Source organism: Giraffa tippelskirchi, chromosome 5 (genome assembly GCF_054371585.1).
Source record: "Giraffa tippelskirchi isolate mGirTip1 chromosome 5, T2T-mGirTip1v1.2.pri, whole genome shotgun sequence".
Classification (NCBI taxonomy): domain Eukaryota; kingdom Metazoa; phylum Chordata; class Mammalia; order Artiodactyla; family Giraffidae; genus Giraffa; species Giraffa tippelskirchi.
The window spans coordinates 91,583,198-91,604,075 of NC_137279.1; the positions used below are offsets into that span (position 1 = coordinate 91,583,198).

At 40.6% G+C, this 20,878-nt stretch overlaps 1 protein-coding gene across 1 annotated transcript in view; it reads left to right on the top strand.

Annotated features, from left to right (window-relative positions):
- FCRL4 (Fc receptor like 4) overlaps positions 1-19,795 on the top strand; it is a 35,713-nt gene extending 15,918 nt beyond the window's left edge. The window contains exons 8-14 of the mRNA XM_081494064.1: positions 8,986-9,096; positions 9,496-9,558; positions 10,770-10,797; positions 11,570-11,652; positions 11,847-11,915; positions 17,733-17,764; positions 17,862-19,795. Of these exons, the coding sequence (XP_081350190.1) occupies positions 8,986-9,096; positions 9,496-9,558; positions 10,770-10,797; positions 11,570-11,652; positions 11,847-11,915; positions 17,733-17,764; positions 17,862-17,903 (428 nt within the window). The 3' untranslated portion in view covers positions 17,904-19,795. The remainder of the gene's footprint in view (positions 1-8,985; positions 9,097-9,495; positions 9,559-10,769; positions 10,798-11,569; positions 11,653-11,846; positions 11,916-17,732; positions 17,765-17,861) is intronic.
- The last annotated feature ends 1,083 nt before the right edge of the window (positions 19,796-20,878 follow it).

Here is a 20,878-nt window from a genome sequence, read left to right on the forward strand (position 1 = left end):
GACTTTAGATACACTTAAAACATATACCTGTGACTCCCAAATTCAATCTACAGCCTGGATCTCTAGCCTGAACCCAAGACCCATATATTCAAGTACTTAACTACTTCACAGGATTGGCTAATTGGCATCTTAAACTTAATTCATTCAAAATCAGATTTTTTATTTTTCACCCTAAATATGTGCCTGCTTAAGCTTTCACTTGATAAGTATAAAACTCCATTCTCTTAGTTGTCCAGGCCCAAAAGCCAGGTGTCATTCTAGATTATCTACCTCGAATCTACCTGCAAGTCCGATAGCTCTGCCTTCAAAATATCACCAGAATATGACTAATTCCCACCACGTCCACTCCTACCACCTGATCCAAGCCACCTGGATGATTGCAATAATACTGTTCTTCTGCTTCATCTGTTGTTCTACACAGCCTGTTCTCAACACAGCATCAGAAGGAACTCTAAGCCATAAATCAGATCATGTTTCTCTTCTGCCCATGGCTTCCGATCTCCTTCAGAGAGGGAACCAATGTCCTCTCAACATTCCACCAGATCCTGGTGATCTGTTGGTCCTACTACTGTGACCTAATGGCTCACCACTCCCCTTCTCCACTTGAGCCACCAGGGCCCCCTGTCTCTTCTTCAAACCTTTCAGTCACATTCCACCACATGGCCTTTGCAACGCTCTTCCCTGATATCCTCATGCTCATTCCCTTGCTTTCTTCAGAACTCTACTCACCTTCTCAATGAGACCTTCCCAGTCATACTATACAATGTAGCAGCTCTTCACCAAGGCACTCCCTCTCCTGGTCCTTCTTGATTCTTCTTTGCAGCATGTGTCACCAACTCTCATACTATGTAGTCTTTGCTGTCTCTTTCCACACGCCCCATGGGGGCTTCCCTGGTAGCTCAGATGGTAAAGAGCCCACCTGCAATGCAGGAGACCTGGGTTTGGTCCCTGAGTTGGAAAGATCTCCTGGAGATGGGAATGGTAACCCAAATCAGTATTCTTGCCTGGAGAATCCCCAAGGACAGAGAGCCTGGCGGGCTATAGTTCATGGGGTCACAAAGAGTCAGACATGACTGAGTGACTGACACTTTCAACACTTCCACACCTCCCATAGTAGCTTCATGGAGGTAGATCTCTATTTTGACCATTTGTCGCAAGTGCCTATTCTACTGCTCAGCTCATAATAAGCATTCAGTAAATATTTGCTGAGGGCATAGACTTTGCATATATCATTTTTGCTTATCATAGTAATAATCCTAGAAAAGAAAGATATCATTATCTTCATTCTACAGAAAAGGAGAGTGAAACTCAAAAAGGTTTGCTGATTTGCATCAGGTCACAAAGCTTCTACCTAGCAGCCTGGATTTGAACCTCAATACAATCTTTTAGCTCAGAGATATAGAAACCATTGTCAAAGTTTTTTGAAGAAGTACCACTATCCACCATGCTAAATAAGCAGAGAACTGTGCTGTTTATACAAAACCAGTCAGCCCTGAGTGAGCCATAAACCTAAACAGTTTGGTTAGTGGCTCTGGGAAGGGGTTGCTATGCTAATGGCACAGCTGCTCTACAGTTTTCCCTTCAACTCCCTCGAGGCATGTCCCGTGATCAAGCAGGGCCTTCTCAGGTCAGGGGAACTGACATGTCTTCCCCCAAATAGATACCACAGGAGGGTCTTCATCTCACCCTCAAAATTTCTTGAACAGTAATATTGGGTGTAATTCCCAGCAGAGAAGGGCAGAGGCTAAGCCTGAAATACCATTAAAATGACATTTCAAGAATCAGGTGGGCGAAGGGAAAAAGAGATTAGCAAAGCTGAAAGCTGCCCAAAGACACCCTCTGAAGAGTCTTGAATGCCCTAGAATCCAGAGTGACACTGAGGGTAGGAGCATTGCTTCTCCAGGAAGACTTTTTTATTTTTTTGCTAATTGATTTTCTTTTAAATTTTATTGTAGTATAGTTGATTTACAATGTTGTGTTAGTTTCAGGTGTACAATAAAATAAATCTGCTATACATATACATATATCCATTCTTTCTAAGATTCTTTCCCCATATAGGTCATTATGGTGTATTGAGCTATATATGGAGCATTGAGCTATATCCTGTGCTATATAGGACTTCCTGGTGGCTCAAATGATAAAGAATCTTTCTACAATACAGAAGACCCAGGTTTGATCTCTGTGCTGGGAAGATCCCCTGGAGAAGGGAATGGCAACCCACTCCAGTATTCTGCCTGGAAAATTCCATGGACAGAGGAGCCTGGAGGGCTACAGTCCATGGGGTTGTGAGAGTCAGACACAACTGAGCAACTAACAATTACCCTGTGCTATACAGTAGGTCCTTACTAGTGATCTGTTTGTTTTGTATGTAGTAGTGTATATATGGGAGGGCATAGCAGCCCACTCCAGTATTCTTGCCTGGAGAATCTCCATGGACAGAGGAAACTGGTGGGCTCCAGTCCACAGGGTCACAAAGAGTCAGACACGACTGAAGCAACTCAGCCTGCATGCACACTGTGTATATATCAATTCCAATCTTCTAATTTTTCCCCTAGTAACCATAAGTTTGTTTTGTGTGCTTGTGCTTAGTCACTCAGTCATGTTCAACTCTGCAATTCCATGGACCATAGCCCACCAGACTCCTCTACCCATGGGATTCTCCAGCAAGAATACAGGAGTGGGTAGCCATTCCCTTCTCAAGGGGATCTCCCAGACCCAGGGATCAAACCTGGATCTCCTGCACTGAAGGCAGATACGTTACCATATGAGCCACCAGAGAAGCCCAAGTTTGTTTTACACATCTGTAACTATTTCTGTTTTGTAGATAAGTTCATTTGTACCCCTTTTTTTTAGATTCCACATATAAATGATATCATGTGATATTAGTCTTTCTCTGTCTGATTTACTGCCCTCAATAGGAGTCCAGGAGGACTCTTATACTGAAAAGTTTACTTACAATCCCTGAAAGAGAATAATTGTGAATCTGTTGGTAATTCACACCTACATGTAAAATTTCTCACCTTTCCTCTTGAATTTTAAGGTCAGTAGAATGAATCAGCATTCTCTGATACAGGCAGTGAACTGGTTCCTTCACATGTGTAATTTCATTTTATTCTCACAACTGCTCTGCAAGGAAACAGATGATCTCAGAGTTTAAGCAGATTTCAAGGATTCAGTTGATATTCAACAGAACTAGAATGTCTTCTTTTTAATTTGTGGACCTCCTGCAAAATCTCTGTGCTTAGAAATGTCATATAGCATAGCAAATAGCATAGCAGGATAGAAACTCTGAGAGAGCCCGGAGCACTAGTGCCAAGGTAGGCTGTCTTAGCTTGCATTGCTATAACAAGATACGGTAGACAGGGTGACTTTAAGAGCAGGAATTTATTTCTTCCAGTTTCAGAGGCTGGAAGTCGAGATCAGGACTGAAATCAGGATGCTGGCATGGTTAGTTTCTGGAGAGACCCTTCTTTCTGGCTTGCAGACTGCTGCCTCTGGCTGTGTCCTCATGTAACAGAGTTGGGGAGAGAGTTAGAGAGATCTCTGGAATCTCTTCTTTTAAGGGCCCTAATTCCATCATGAAGGACCATTCTCACAGCCTCATCTAAATCTGACTACCTCTCAAAGGCACCATCTCCAAACCCAGCACACTAGGTTCAGAACCACTTCAATTTATGAATTTTGGTGGAACACAATTCAGTCCATAGAATGGGCTGAAGTTGGCTAAGGTAGCGCTGTGTGCATGCATGCAAGTGTGCATGCTCAGTTGTGTCTGACTCTTTGTGATCCCAAAGGCTGTAGCCCACTGGCTCTGCTGTCCAGGCAAGAATACTGGAGTGAGTTGCCATTTCCTACTCCAGGGGATCTTCCCAACCCAGGGATTGAACCCGAGTCTCCTGCATCTCCTGTGTTGGCAGGTAGATTCTTTATCATTGTGCTGTGTGAAAGTGTGCCTAAAGTGTGATGGTGTCCCTGAAACTGATCAAAGGGCCATGAAATTTCTGAGGGTCTAGGGCATTAGAAAAGACCCTGATTTGGGAAAGATTGAAAGCAGAAGGAGAAGGGGATGACAGATGATGAGATGATTGGATGGCATCACCGACTCAATGGACATGATTTTGAGCAAGCTCTGGGAGTTGGTGATGGACAAGGAAGCCTGGCATGCTGCAGTCCATGGGGTTGCAAAGAGTCAGACATGACTGAGCAACTGTACTGAACTGAGGGCATAATGTAAGGGCAATGAATAAGAGATAATACTTACACAGACATAGCACTTAACATATGTTAAGAACCATTCAAAGTACATTATTAACTCATTTTCATCCACCAACAATAGTACTGCTATAGTTACCATTATTTCCATTTTACAGATAAGAAAACCGAACAGGTAAGATTAAATAAAGGTTGCTGGCCACACAGCTAGTAAAAAGAGGAATCATGATTCTAACCTAAAAGCCTAATTTTGGAATTTATGCCTTCCTTTTTGTTGCTATTCCACTTATAGTGAGATATAATTGACATACAACATCATGTAAGTTTACAGTATACAATATAGTGATGTGCTGCATGTATATATTTCAAATTTATTACCACAAAAAAGTTAGTTGACATATCCATCACCTTACACAGTTGCAATTTTGTGAGTGTATGTGTGATAAGAACTTTTATAATCTACTATCTTCAGTTCAGTTCAGTCACTCAGTCGTGTCCGACTCGTTGTGACCCCATGGACTGCCGCACACCAGACCTCCCTGTCCATCACCAACTCCCAGAGTTTACTCAAACTCGTGCCCATTGAGTCAGTGATGCCACCCAACCATCTCATCCTCTGTCGTCCCCTTCTCCTCCCACCTTCAATCTTTCCCAGAATCAGGGTCTTTTCAAATGAGTCAGCTCTTCACATCAGGTGGCCAAAGTATTGGAGTTTCAGCTTCAGCATCAGTCCTTCCAATGAATATTCAGGACTGATCTCCTTTAGGATGGACTGGTTGGATCTCCTTGCAGTCCAAGGGACTCTCAAGAGTCTTCTCCAACACCACAGTTTAAAAGCATCAATTCTTCGGTGCTCAGCTTTCTTTATAGTCCAACTCTCACATCCATACATGACCACTGGAAAAACTATAGCCTTGACTAGATGGACCTTTGTTAGCAAAATAATGTCTCTGCTTTTTAATATGCTGTATAGGTTGGTCTATCTTAGCAAATTTCAAATATATTTACAATATATTGTTAACTATAATCACCACTGTATACATCATATCCTCCAAACTTACTTATTTTATAACTGGAAGTTTGTATCCTTTGACCACCTTCACCCATTTCTCCTACCCTCCACCCCCTACCCCTGGCAACCACCAATTCATTCTCTGTTTTTGTGAGTTGTTTTTTTTTTGAAAGATTCTATATGTAAGTGAGATCATAAAATATTTGTCTTTCCCTCTGTCTGACTTGTTGCACTTAGCATAATGCCCTCAGGCTTCATTCATGTTGTTGCAAGTGGCAGAATTTTCTTTTTTATAGCTGTATAAGAGTCTATCATATCCACATTCCATCATGATTGAATAGTGTGTGCTTGTTGTCGTTTAGTTGCTAAGTCATGTTTGACTCTTTTGTGACCCCATGGACTGTAGCATACCACGCTCCTCTGCCCATGGGATTTCCCAGGCAAGAATACTGGAGTGGGTTGCCATTTCCTTCCGTAGGGGATCTTCCAGACCTAGAATTGAACGTGTGTCTCCAGCATTGGCTTGTGCTTTGTCACTCAGTTGTGTCTGACTCTTTGTGACCATTTGGACTGTAGCCCTGCATTGGCAGGGGGATTCTTTACCACTGAGCCACCAGGGAAACCCCATACATACCACACTTTCTTTGTTTATTCATACATTAATGACATTTAGGTTGCACATCTTGCCTGGAGAATCCTAGGGACGGCGGAGCCTGGTGAGCTGCCGTCTGTGGGGTCGCACAGAGTCGGACACGACTGAAGCGACTTAGCATAGCATAGCATAGCATAGGTTGCACATATCTTGGTTATTGTAAATAATGTTGCAGTAAACATGGGGATGCAGATATCTCTTCGAGATAGTAATTCCATTTTCTTTGGATATATACCCAGAAGTGGGATTACTAGATCATACAATAGTTCTATGTTTTTTTAATTTTCTAGGAGTCTACATACTGTTTTTCACTGTGACTGCACCAGTTTACATTCTCACAAACACTGTACAAAGGTTTTCTTCTCTCCTTGTCCTTACCAACACATTATTTTCCATCTCCTTTTTTTTTTTCTAAGTTATAGGGAATAAAGTTTATTTTGATGAAAAGTGTAAAGCAAAATTAAAATTGCATACATTAGTAACATGACTCAACATGCTTAATTTGTTATAAGTGTGATGTATGTTCTTGCTTTCTTATGTTTTGCTAAATCACCATAATCTTGTTGTTCAGTCATTAAGTCATGTCTGACTTTGCGACCCCATGGACTGGAGCAAGCCAGGCTTCAATATCTCCCAGTTTGCTCAAATTCAAGTCCATTGGATCAATGATGCTGTCTAGTCATCTCATCCTCTGCTGACCCCTTCTCCTTTTGCCTTCCATCTTTCCCAGCATCAGGGTCTTTTCCAATGAGTCAGCTGTTTGCATCAGCTTCAGCATCCGTCCTTCCAGTGAATATTCAGGGCTCATTTCCTTTAGGATTGGCTCTGGCTTGGTCTCCTTGTACTCCAAAGACACCATAACCTAGACTGCTTTATTAAACTAAGGCATGGAAAACTTATTTTTACTCTTTTGCTATGCTCTGATTTCAAACAATTTTATTTTAAAAAAAAGCCATTGTAACAGGTGTGAGGTGCTACCTCACTGTGGTTTTGATTTGCATTTCCCTGATGATTAGCGATGTTGAACACGTTTTCCTGTGCCTGTTGGCTTTTGCATGTCTTCTTTGTAAAAATGACTATTCAGATCCTTTGTCCATTTTTAAATTATTATTTGAGGGGTGTTTTTTGGCTGGCTATAGAGTTGTATGACTTTCTCATATTATTACCAAGGACTTTTCCCCTATATTTTCTTCTAGGGGTTTTATGGTTTCAGCTCTTAAAGGCTTTAATACATTTCTAGTTAATTTTTGTGAGTGGTTTAAGATGGCAGTCCAGTTTCATTCTTTTGCATGTGAATTAGCAAGTTTCCCCTGCACCAGTTTTTAAGAGACTATCTTTTCCACTGAGTATTTTTGACTCCTTTGACAAATATTAGTTGATGATATATTCACAGGTTTATGTCTGGGCTCTTGATTCTATTCTACTGGTTCATGTTTCTGTTTTTATGCCAATACTAATTAGTTTTGGTTGTTCAAGTTTTGTTATATTGTTTGAAATCAGAAAGTGTAGAGCCTCTGGCTTTGTTCTTTTGTTGCAGGATGCCTTTAGCTATTTGGTGTCTTTTGTGGTTCCATACATTTTTTTTTTAATTTCTATAAAAAATGATGCTGGAATTTTGATAGGGATTGCATTGAATCTGTTTGGCTTCAATAGCTTTGAGCAGTATGGACATTTTAGCAATATTAATTCTTTCAATTCACCAACATGGGATTTCTTTCCATATATTTGTGTCTTCATTTTTTAACCATATCTCATAGTTTTCAATATACAGATCTTTCATCTCCTTGATTAAATTTGCAATCAATAATAACTCATTTATTGTTTTTGATGCTATTGAAAATAGGATTGTTTTCTTTATTGCTTCTTCAGATAATCCCTCATTGTTGTATAGAAGCACAACTGATTTTTGTATTGATATTGTATTCTGCAACTCTATGAATTAGTTCATTAGTTCTAACAGATTTTCTGGGAAGTCTTTAGGATTTTCTTTATATAAGGTCACATCATCTTCAAACAGAGACAATTTTTCTTCTTTCTTTCCAATTTTGAGACCTTTTATTATTATTATTATTATTATTTTCTTGCCTGATTGCTCTGGCTAGGATTCTAGAACTATGTTGAATAGGAGTGGAGAGAGGGCACCCTGACCTTGGAGAATGGATCTAATAAAAAAAAAATCAAAATTCTCCAACAATTTGGTCTATTCCTCCTATCAGTTTTTTTCCCCCACCTCTTCAAAGCACATAAGACTCAGGCTTCTAGGAGGAAGGAAACTGATGTCATTTCATTGTGGTGTCCCAATATATTATTTTAATGGAGAGAAATATCAGAGTTACTGTTGGTTCAACTAGTGCCCTAATCAGTGGAGATATTTGCCTTCTTTCTCAGGCATGTTGCTGTTCCAAGTTAGATTCTGCCAAGTCATTGTCATAACATCTTTCCAGATGTCTAGGGGAAATTTCTAAATGGCCAAATTACAAGAGTACAGAATAGATAGACAACTGGTTAGATAGACAGACGTAGTATGTGTGTGCTCAGTCACTCAGTCATGTCCAACTCTTTTCAACCCCATGTACTATATAGCCTGCCAGGCTCCTCTGTCCAGGGAATTTTCCAGGCAAGAATACTAGAGTGGGTTGCCTTCTACTGAAGAGATCTTCCTGACTCAGGGATCGAATCCGCATCTCTTGTGTCTCCTGCATTAGCAGGCAGATTCTTGACCAGTGAGCCACCTGTGAAACCATAGATGTCCCTCCAAATATTAATGTCTGAAGTGAAGTCAGTGTGTCAGCGGAGGGAGCTGGCTTCGTTTTTTCCCCTTCGCCACAGATTCTTCCCTCAGATTCTTGCCTTCTGCCCCTGCGTGGTGAGTCACTTTCTGTCATATGCAGGCTCAGGACTGTGCTGCCAACAAGTGGAAACCTGCTTCCTGGGCCACACAGTCCTAGTCCAGTCCTAAAGGGCCCCCATGGGTCCTTGTCTTTTAGAGCCCTCCCTTTCCCAGGGCGCAGGACCCCAGCCAGGTCGAGGAAAGTTTCCAGGGCTTCAAGGCATCTCCATGCTCTAGACCCCTGCCCCTGAGGCTCACACACACACTTTTTCTGTCCAGGCATGCCAGGGATTAAAAGAGGCCTTGTTGCGGGAGGAACCACTGGGGGATCACTCAGCATTCTCCTGGCTGTGGCCCTGCTGTTTTACTGCTGGCATCAGAAGAAACCAGGTTTGTGTTCTCTCTTACCCTTTGCTAACCTCCACAACCTGTCTCTGCCTCAGAAACCCCATTCATTGCAGCCTTGGAAACTGCCACATTCCCATTCTCAACCTCACCATCTCAGTGCTAATAGACAGGCTCACATGCTTTCTTCAAAAGACAGTTTTCTTAACAGGTGTCTAGTCTAATTTGTGAAACCTCAGGTGAAAGACGGGGAGGGAATAAACATTTTAATGTAAAGTTTCAAGAACTTCAAATGGTTTCCTTGGATAGTTTCTTTGGTCCAAAGACTGGTCCACTTCAGCCCATCCTACATCCCCCATAAGTGAACAATTAAATAAAACTGAAAGGCCCTACGAATAAATGACTGAGAATGGGAGCTGACTAATCTCTATCCTTTTTCCTCAGAGATGCCTTTGAGTCAAAGCCTGGGACCAGCATCTTGTATTCCAATGGCTTCGCTCTCTACAGGTCAGGCTACTGTCTCCCCCTCCACCCAGAGGAGAGAGTTTCTCCCACATACTATCTGCCGTGCTTCCAAAGCCTTCTTGCTTTAGCCCACATCAGGCTAGTTTCAGATGTCAGAAAATCTGGTGTTGAAGACACACACAAAAGCTTTTTCAGCTCTAGTGCAGTTACCCACATGCTTTAACTTTGTGTTTTGAGTGTATGCTCAGTCACGTCCCACTTTTTGTGACCCCATGGACTGTAGCCCCCCAGGCTCCTCTGTCCATGGAATTCTCCAGGCTTGAATACTGGAGTGGGTAGCCCTTCCCTTCTCCAGGGGATCTTCCCTACCCAGGAATCGAATCCGAGTCTCCTGCATTGGAGGCAGATGCTCTACTGTCTGAGCCACCAGGGAAGCACAACTCTGTGTTTTAACTTAATTCATCTCAACTCACCAGATCCTTCTCAGCACCTTCTGTGTATCCTGCACTGGGCTGGACGTATGGAGCTTTGGACCTCTGACCAAAGTGTCCTTAACAAGCCTGAGGTGAAGTCTGAAGTTCTGGGCATAACCACAGATGCTCCTGGAAATCCACCTATAGCCCCTCACTACTCTGCAAGAAAAACAATTTGGTTGTATTTAGTATTTCCTAAGGTATATCAACACAGCCTTGAACCCTAATCAAGTCTCAGATGTTTGCATATTCAACACAACAATGTGTAGCCCTGTCCCCAGCAAGTTATGTGCTTGGTTCAATTCTTTTTTATGAGAATCTGAGACTGCACCCACATTTGAATTGACTCTCTTAGGCAGCACATGGACTTCCCTGGTAGCTCAGCTGGTAAAGAGTCCACCTGCAATGCAGGTGACCCCAGTTTGATTCCTGGGTTGGCAAGTTCCCCTGGAGACCTAGGCTGCCCACTCCAGTATTCTTGTGCTTCCCTGGTGGTTCAGATGGGAAAGAATTTGCCTGCCATGCGGGAGACCTGGGTTTGATCCCTGGGTTGGGAAGAACCCCTGGAGCAGGGCATGTCCACCCACTCCAGTATTCTTGCCTGGAGAATCCCCATGGACAGAGGAGCCTGGTGGGCTTCAGTCCATGGGGTCGAAAGAGTCGGACACAACTGAGCATGCACAGCACAGCACAGCACACAGCACAGGTAGCACATATGTGTGAAATATTTGAGAATGAGCTCCCTCTGCTGACACGAATCTGCCTTTGTTTTATTTGCAGGAGACGGCTTTCAGGGAGACACATTCAGGTGAGGCCTCAGCCTTCTGGTTTGCCATGAATACATATGCAGAACTGTGGGGCTGCAAGGTTAAGCCAAGTGATTTCTCTATGTCCCTGTGGCTTGATGCTCCCACTTTCAAATTCCTTAAAATGGCCATAATCACAGCTTCTTAGAATCCTTCTAATAGTGTATACAATGGATTTTTGCACATAAATAGATCAGTTTCTTATTTCAAATTTATCCATTCCACTAAATGGATGATACTAAAGGTTATAGATTTTCTAGGTTGGCACAAAATATTTCTGGTGCAAATAGTCCTATAGTTAGACCACATGTTACTACAACTGTATAAAATGATTGTTAGTCCTAGATTTTACAGTGGGATCTCAGCTTCTAGTAATCCTCTTTTTGTCCCAAATGTGCTTATTTACTCATCAAATTTTGTGTTTTTAAATTTGGTTTGGTAAATATGGTCTTTTTCTTCTATCTGTGTCAGTGTCTCGGTCTTAGGTCATAGTCAGGGTCTTGGATCATGGATTATGTCTAATTGCTTCTTTAATTATCCAGGGAGAATGCTGTGAAGACACTTCCTCCTGATGATGAGGCTGGTTTTTTTGTTTTGTTTTGTTTTGTTTTTACCAATTGAGAGTGATTATTCTATTTATGAGATGATCATTTTATGATGTCAAAGACTCTTCTGGCCTTGTTCTGCTGACTTCTCCCCACTTTTTTTTTCTCTATACCACTTTCTTGTATAGTATAGTATTCCAAGGATGATCAGTGTTTCTATGCCTTATAGGAGACCCCTGACCGTAGGCCCACCAGAACCCCTCAACCCCATGTGTCCTGCCCCTGTGGAGCTGCAGCAGTTGTACATCAATGGTGAGGACTCCCTGGTAGGAAGCTGCTCTGGGCCTGAGCCAGAGAGAGATACTTGTTTTGAGGCCTGGCAAAAGCCCCTGGTCTCCCTAAGTATCCCAGACATTCACAGTAAACGATTGTTTATGAAGAAGCAACTGTAGCATACCCCACTGACTGGGACTGCTTACAAAGGTTTTTTTTTTTTTTCTTCTCAGTGCATCCCAGAGAAAGAGACTTGGTATATTCTGAGATCCAGATTACTCAGCCTGGGGCAGAAGGGGAAGGTAAGTTACTGGGGAGAGATTTTGGCTGCTAATTGCATTCATTGACACATGTTTACTGAGTCTGCTTTGAGTAAAGGGAGTGAATCAGTGATCAAGACAGATTAAAAATCCCTACAGTAGTACTTAGATTCCAAAGAAAGAGGACAGATACAGAAAACTATGTAGCATCTTTCCTAATATCAGAACAAAAATCAAACATCCTTCTAATAGACATTGTAATCATGAGGGTATATGTTCAAAGGTTACCTGAAAGTAATGAATGAAGTATTGCAAAGCACCTACCATGTGATAAGAATATTATCATTATAATATATAAACATAAACATGTGTAATGTATACGCGTTTAGTTAATTTATATAACAACCCTGTGTAACCCACATACTGAGCAAGCAAGACTCGTGACTTACTTACAAAAATTTTCTGTCCCCCCTGTGTCTTTAAACTTCCTTCTGTGAGAGATCTTCCTGGGCACTCAGGTTGAAAATTCTGGCAACCAAAGGCTTTTCAACACATTCTCCATTCTCTTAGGTTATAGACAGTAAGTGGATACTTTATGTCATAGTCTTGTAGTTTCTTACTTAGTAAGTAAATAGAACGCCAAGTTTGAAGATGGTTCATCAGAACTTTCTCCTCTCCTAGAGCAGGCAAGTTTCAGAATGAAGCTGGCAATGGTGTGGGTGAGGGGAAGGACCAGGAAGAGTTGGCTTCTTCCCTATCTCTTGGGTTGACTTCCCCTAACTAGCCTGGGGAAAGGAGTGGGAAAGAAGTTACTCCAACTGGTACTGTGGAAGTGGCTTCTGCCTTCCTGGGATGACAGATACTTAAGCAGGCACTCCCACCCATAAGGAATATATATATGGTCTCTTGAGGTTTCCTGCTGGTGCCCTCCTTCCTAAAGTTCCTTAGGCACAGCTGAGGCGTTTCTAATTCCATGAGTTGTTTCTTGCTCCTTCACTGGCCTCATCTCCAATCAGTCACATCCAACTTCCTGCTGCTGGAGTCCCTTGGTACCTGGAGGCCTTATTGAACAGGACTGAAGATGATCACACTTCTGCTTGATATGTCTCCCATGTGGACCACATCTGTACTTGGGGACACCTGAGAATTTCAGGCCCTAGTTGACTCAGCAGATTTCTTTTGATCCCACAACTTGTGAGTTAGAACTCTCAATGCTCCCGATAAGGGGTGTTTAAATATTTTTTATTGTAATCTGCAGTAAGAAATACAAGTTGTGTAAAAAAAAAAAAAAAGAAATACAAGTTGTACTGTTAAGAAATGTGAATGTGCACACATACATGCACACACACATATACCTAAACCAAAATTTTAGGAGACAATACTTTGTGAGATGGACTCAATTTTCTATTCTACTCAAATTGATTGTTTTAATCAACTTTGTGGAGGTATAAACAATATAAAATATAATTCACCACTTTTAAATGCACATTCAAATTATTTTAACAAATGTATCCATTCGCAGGACCACCACCACAATCACAGTGTGATGTGTGAACATTTCCAGAAGCCCAGAAAATCCTTTCATACTCCTTTGCAGTTAATCTCCCTGCAGCTTCACCCTTGACAATTACTGATCTGCCTTCTGTCCTGTAGTTTTCTTTTCTATAATTTCACATAAACGGATTCTTATATAATGCAATCCTTTTGTTTGGCTTCTTTTGCTTAACACAATGTTTTGAAATTCATCCACATTCTAGCATAAGTAGTTCACTATTTTTTGACATGTAAAAAACTATGCTTATTTAATATATACAGCTCATGAGTTTGGGGATGAATCAACACCAGGGAAACTGTCACCACCATTAAGGCCATAGATATATGCACCATTTTCCAAAGTTTTCTTTCACACCCTTTATGATGATGATAATGATGATGTGTGGGAAGGACACTTAACATAAGATTTACCTTCTTAGCTAATTTTAAGTATACAATAAAATATAGTTAGTGATTGCAACATGTTGCTCAGTTGCTAAGTCGTGTCCAATTCTTTGCTACCCCATGAACTACAACATGCCAGGCTTCCCTGTCTTTCTCTATCTCCTGGAGTTTCCTCAAACTCATGTGCATTGAGTCAATGATGTCATCCAAGCATTTCATCCTCTGTTGCCCTCTTCTCCTCCTGCCTTCAATCTTCCCCAGCATCAAGGACTTTTCCAGTGAGTCACTTCTTCACACTAGGTGGCCAAATGATCGGAGCTTCAGCATCAGTCTTTCCAATGAATATTCAGGACTGATTTCCTTTAGGATTGACTGGTTTGATCTCCTTGCAGTTCAAGGGACTCTCAAGAGTCTTCTTCAGCATCACAGCTGGAAAGCATCAATTCTTTGCCATTCAGCTTTCTTTATGGTCCAACTCTCACATACATGACTACTGGAAAAACTATAGCTTTAACTAGAAGTACCTTTGTTGGTAAAGTTATGTCTCTGTTTTTTAATATGCTGTCTAGGTTTGTCATAGCTTTTCTTCCAAGGAGCAAGTGTCTTTTAATTCCATGGCTGCAGTCACCATTGCAGTGATTTTGGAGCCCAAGAAAATTAAGTCTCTCACTGTTTGCACTTTTCTCCCTTCTATTTGCCATGAAGTGATGGGACTGGATGCCATGATCTTAGTTTTTTGAATGTTGAGTTTTAGGCCAGCTTTTTCCACTCTTCTCTTACATCTTCATCAAGAGGTTCTTTAGTTCCTCTTTGCTTTCTGCCATTAAAGTGATATCATCTGCATATCTGAGGTCGATATTTCTCCCAGCAATCTTGATATTCCAGCTTGCGCTTCATCCAGCCCAGCATTTCACTTGATATACTCCACATTTAAGTTAATTAAGCAAAGTCACAATATACAGCCTAGATGTACTCCTTTCCCAATTTTGAACCAGTCTGTTGTTCCATGTCTGGTTCTAACTGTTGCTTCTTGTCCTACATACAGACTTCTCAGGATACAGGTAAAGTGGTCTGATAATCCCATTTCTTTAAGAATTTTCCACAGTTTCTCGTGATCCACACAGTCAAAGCCTTTAACGTAGTCAATGAAGCAGAAAAAGATTTTTTGGAATTCCTTTGCGTTTTCTATGATCCAGCAGATTTTGGAAATTTGATCTCTGGTTCCTCTGCCTTTTCTAAATCTAGCATATACACCTGGAAGTTCTCGGTTCATGTACTGCTGAAGCCTAGCTTGAAGGATTTTGAGCATAATCTTGCTAGCATGTGAAATGAGGGCAATTGTACAATAGTTTGGACATTCTTTGGCGTTGTCCTTTTTTGGGATTGGAATGAAAGCTGACCTTTCCCAGTCCTGTGGTCACTGCTGAATTCTCCATATTTGCTGGCATGTTGAGTGCAGCTCTTTAACAGCATCATCTTTTAGGATTTGAAATAGCTCAGCTGGAATTCCATCACCTCCACTAGCTTTGTTCATAGTAATGCTTCCTAAGGCCCACTTGACTTCACATTCCAGGATGCCTGGCTCTAGGTGACTGACCACACCCTCATGGTTATCTGGGTCATTAAGAGCTTTTTTTGTACAGTTCTTATGTATATTCTTGCCACCTTTTCTTAATCTCTTCTGTTTCTATTAGGTCCTTGCTGTTTCTGTCCTTAATTGTGCCCATCTTTGCATGATATCCCTTGATATCTCTAATTTTCTTGAAGAGATCTCTAGTCTTTCCCATTCTATTGTTTTCCTTTATTTCTTTGCATTGTTGACTTAAGAAGGCCTTCTTATCTCTCCTTGTTATTCTCTGTAACTCTGCATTCATTCGGGTATATCTTTTCCTTTCTCCTTTGCCTTTCATTTCTCTTCTTACTATACAGTATATCTCCAGAATGTATTCATCCTTTATAACTCAAACTTTGTACCTTTTGAGCCTTACCTCTAGTTTCCTTTCTCCAAGCTCCTTGTAACCACCATTCTACTCTCTGCTTCTATGAGTTTGAGAAAATACAGTATTTGTCCTTCTGTATCTGGCTTATTTTTCTTAGTATAATGTCCTCCAGATCCAACTGTGTTGTCACAAATGACAGGATTTCCTTCTTTCTTAAGGTGGGATAATATTCCATTGTATAAGTGTGTGTATGTCTGTATGTGTGCATCATATTTCCATTTTCACTCATCCATCAATAAACTTTTAAGTTGTTTCTATATCCTGCTGTGATCTATTCGAGATCCTGACTTTAATTCCTTTGGATATGTACTTAAAAGTGGAATTGATGGATCATGCAATAGTTTTATTTTTAACTTTTTAAGAAACCTCCATACAGTTTTCCATATTAGCAGTACCAATTTACACTCTCACTGACAGTGTTCCAGAATTCCTTTTTCTCCACATCCTTGCCAACTCTTGTTATCTTTTGTCTTTTTAATGATAGCCATCCTAACAGGTGTGATGTGATATCTCACTCTGGTTTTGATTCCACTGATGATTAGTGATATTGAGCACCTTTTCAATAACTGCTGACCATTTGTATGTTTTCTTTAGAGAAACATCTCATCAGATCCTTTGCCCATTTTAAAATTGGGTTATTATTATTGTTACTTTAGCTGTTGAGTTGTATGAATTCCTTATATATTTTACATATGAATCTCTTATCTGATAATATGGTTTGCAAGTGTTTTCTTCCATCCTGTAAGTTGCCTTTTCAGTATCCTTGTGTCTAGTAGAAATTTCAATTGTAAGCTGATCCTGAACTTGGTTTACAAATGAGGTTAAGGACTTCTGCAAGGTCCCAAATCCAATGAAGACTAAGTCTTCTATTTTACTATAATATTTGCTGCATATAGTGCCTATTGCTATATTTGACTAATGCATATCCTCTGAATACCCGCTTTGCCTGTCACTGGTTTCTCACCTATCCTCACTAATCAGGATCTTTTGAATGATAGAATTAAAATTGTCACCAATTTGATTGGGTTAATTGGGTGCTTCTTATAGAGTCACCTTGATCAGTTGCTGCTCTTCACACTCTGTCTTTGACATATTTGTCAAAACACCCTTGATGCTGAACACTCTACTGGTGGATGAGTTATATTTCAGGCACTTTCTGTGTTGATGATCTGTAGCAATATTACTCCACCAGTGCCTTAGTGTTTGCATGAAGCCCCTGAAATTGCATGCAAAGTTCCTTGCATATGTCCATTATTCCAGGGAGAGAGTACATAGCTTCTATATATTCGATCATTAAAAAGATCTGTAACCCCGAAAGATCCATGGAAAAAATATGATGAAAAATAGAGTATCCCAGGATGTATCTTTTTTTTCAGGCTCTATCCCTCCATAAAATTACTATATAGTTCTCATGATTCTATCTGCTCTGAGATTCTTTATGTCTAATAAGGAGGATGTGAGAAATTATACCTGCTAAAGTTTTCTCTTACTGTGGCTCCATCACTAAGAAACTTTGGCAATCAAATCAAAACCAGAACATGCAGAACTTGCAGAACAAGCAGAGGTTGGACTTAGTGATTGGTGAGATGGAGGTGCTATAAATGAAGAGAGGCAATAATTGAAACTAAGAGAGAAATTATCTCTTAACATCTGATACAGAAAGGGAGTGAGTTTTTTATTTGTGGTACTGAGGGAGAACTTTATAGATCAATGGAGCTTGTAAAGAACATCCAGAGGGCTGGGTTAAGAAATGGTAAAACAAGATCACGTGTGTTGTAGGAGGTGTTAGGTAGCAGAGAAGAGAAAATGACAATCAATGCAGAAGGCCCAATGACTCCTAGATTCTGGAAAGTAAGCTAGAAGATTGGGTTTGGAGTGGATCCAAACATTCATCACCCTATGGTTTTCTTTTTCTCCACAGCCAATACCTTCCGAACATCTCTAGAGGACCAGGTGAGTTTCATTTCCTGACTGTTTTCTCTCCCACTACTACCTATCACCCCACATTCCCTCTCCTTCCAGTTCTTCTTCTATCTTCTTTCCACCCCAGCGTGTCTCAACTGTCTACTCTGAACTGAAGACACAGCTCTGAGATGATTCAGCTGGAAAGGTCAGCTCTAAAGATGAAGATGTCACGCAAAGTTATGAGAATATCCTACTTATATGACTTGTCTCTGATCCAAAGACCCAGCTAAGTGCAGTCCTTGAGGACTCTGGAGTGGCCGACCAGTTCCCGCTTTCCAGTTCTTCTTGCCCATGTGTATTCACTCCAAGGACATCGGATTCATCCAATCTGAGGCGATGATGGGAAGACCCCTCAGAGACTACACTGAAACGACCAAGATCCCCAGTCAAGCTGCTGCTGCTGCTGCTGCTAAGTCGCTTCAGTCGTGTCCGACTCTGTGCGACCCCATAGACGGCAGCCCACCAGGCTCCCCTGTCCCTGGGATTCTCCAGGCAAGAACATTGGAGTGGGTTGCCATTTCCTTCTCCAATGCACGAAAGTGAAAAGTGAAAGTGAAGTCGCTCAGTCGTGTCCGACTCTTCGCGACCCCATGGACTGCAGCCTACCAGGCTCCTCCGTCCATGGGATTTTCCAGGCAAGAGTACTGGAGTGGGGTGCCATTGCCTTCTCCACCGCAGTCAAGAGAAAAGCCTATATACCTTCTCTGAGTCTAACCTAATGTGCTCCTTACTGTCTGATTTCAGGAGAGGAAGAAAGACTGCTGTAGAAAAACAGAGGGCAAATTTTGGAGAATTGGGATTTGTATCTAGTTAGAAAGGACTGAGTGAATCAGGTCTCTGTTTAATACATATTCAGCAACTCTCCCCGTGGGGAATAGGTTGCATTAATTGGTTTCACTATGAGTGGCTGCATGCATACTTCACAAGCAAAAAACAGGTCCATCCCTCCTGCTTATACTGCCTGTCAAGATTCAGGTACAGACAAAAGAATCCATTTCAAGTGGTTTACAGATAAAGGAATTTAAAGATTTATATCGGCTACTTTGAAAAATCATTTGAAGAGCTGGAGAAGCAGGCTCCAGACTGAGCTTCCAAAAGCAAAACCTAATTACATTAATGTTATTAGGGACAAAGATTCTTAACACTTGAGACAAGAAATATAGCAAATATAAAAAGTTAAGTAACAACCTGGAAAACCTAAATTTGAATTAGAAATGTCAGTGCAAACTGATGACAAAATCTTCTCATTTTAAAAATGTTATCTATTTCTGAGGTCATCCACTGGAAAGGTCTAGAAATAATTAATAACTCAGTAACAATGAGCATCCATTGCACATGCTGTAGTCTCTAGATACTTTTTCCTACTCAAAGGATATAGAGCTACCTTTCTTATAGGAGTTGTATCTTTGAGTTATCAAATAGGTGATGTTAGAATAATTTTTTCAATAGATAAAGAAGGACTGAAAGAAATAGAAAGCAACTATTTTGTGTGAATGTTTCACGCTACACCTAGTGCTCAAACTGATATAAAAATCCCAGCCTAATATTAAAGGCCTCCTAATGCAAATATTCAATACCACCTACAAAGTATTTAAGCCTGAATTATCTGAAGTAAATCCATTGAAGTCTCTAGATCTAACTACCAGTTTATAAGAAATACAGTGGACAAAGGATTTTGTTAAATAGCACCATGGGATTTCAATCAGAAAAATCTAAACTATGGAAAAATTCTAAAGGATGAATGATCTGGTTTCTTTAACAAAAGAAGGAAGGAGAAAGGGAAGACCTATAAATTAAATGATACTTAAGACATGTCACTCAAAAGGAATGAGTGGGTCTTGCCTCAAACAAATCAAGTTTAAAAGGAATTACTTATGGAATATTAAATGAAATTTGTACATGAATATGAAGAAATTATGTTTGGATAATTTATGTGTTTGAAGAATTTATGTTTTGGGTATAAATGATAGTATTATGGTTGTTTTTATTAAAAATATTCATCTTTTACTTCATACTGAAGTATTTGTACATTAAACGTTATGATTTTGTTTGAAATAATCCAATCAGAGTTGGGTGGGCAGGAAGTGGATAGAGGTATAGATAAAGCAAGTTTAGTCATGTGAGCACCATTTCTGAAGCTGGATGGTAGGTACGTAAAGGGAGGAAGTAGAGCTTATACTAGTCTCTTTGTATGTCTTAAATTTCGATGATAAAAAGTTAAGCATTGCCACTGTATATATGTGCCACAGCTTCTTTACCCATACCATCCGTCAGTGGACCTCTAGGTTGTTCCATGTCTCAGCTACAGTAAATAGTGCTGCAAGGGACATTGGGGCACATGTGTCTTTTACAATTATGATTTTCTCAGGGTAACCCAGTAATGGGATTGTTGGATCATATCGTAGTTTTACTCCTAGTTTTTTAAGGAAACTCCGTACTGGCCTTTACAGTGGCTGTATCAGTTTGCATTTCCACCAACAATGAAAGAGGATTCTCTTTTCTCCACATTCTCTCCAGCATTTATTGTTTGTAAATTTTTTGATGATGGCTATTCTGACCAGTGTGAGGTAATATCACATTGTAGTCTGATTTGCATTTCTCTAATAATGAGCAATGTTCAGCATCTTTTCTTGTGTTTATTAGCCATCTGTATGTCTTCTTTGGACATTGCTCAGTCATAAAAAGGAATACATTTGAGTCAATGTTAATGAGGTGGATGAACCTAGAGCCTATTATACAGAATGAAGTAAGTCAGAAAGAGAAAAACAAATATGTAAAGTATGTAAAAGCCATATGTAAAGTAGATATCCAGTGAGAATTGTTGTGTGATTGAGAGAACTCAAACCAGGGCTCTATGACAACCTGGAGGGGTGGGATGGGCTGAGAGGGAGGTTTGAGAGGGAGAAGACATATGCACACCTATGGCTGAATCATGTTGATGTATGGTAGAAACTGACACAGTAGTGTAAAGGAATTATCCTCCAATTAAAAATAAATAAATTTTAAAAAGATAATAAGACCTAGGGTGGAAGGGATAGTTAGGGGGTTTGGGATGGACATGTACACACTGCTATATTTAAAATGTATAGCCGACAGTGTCCG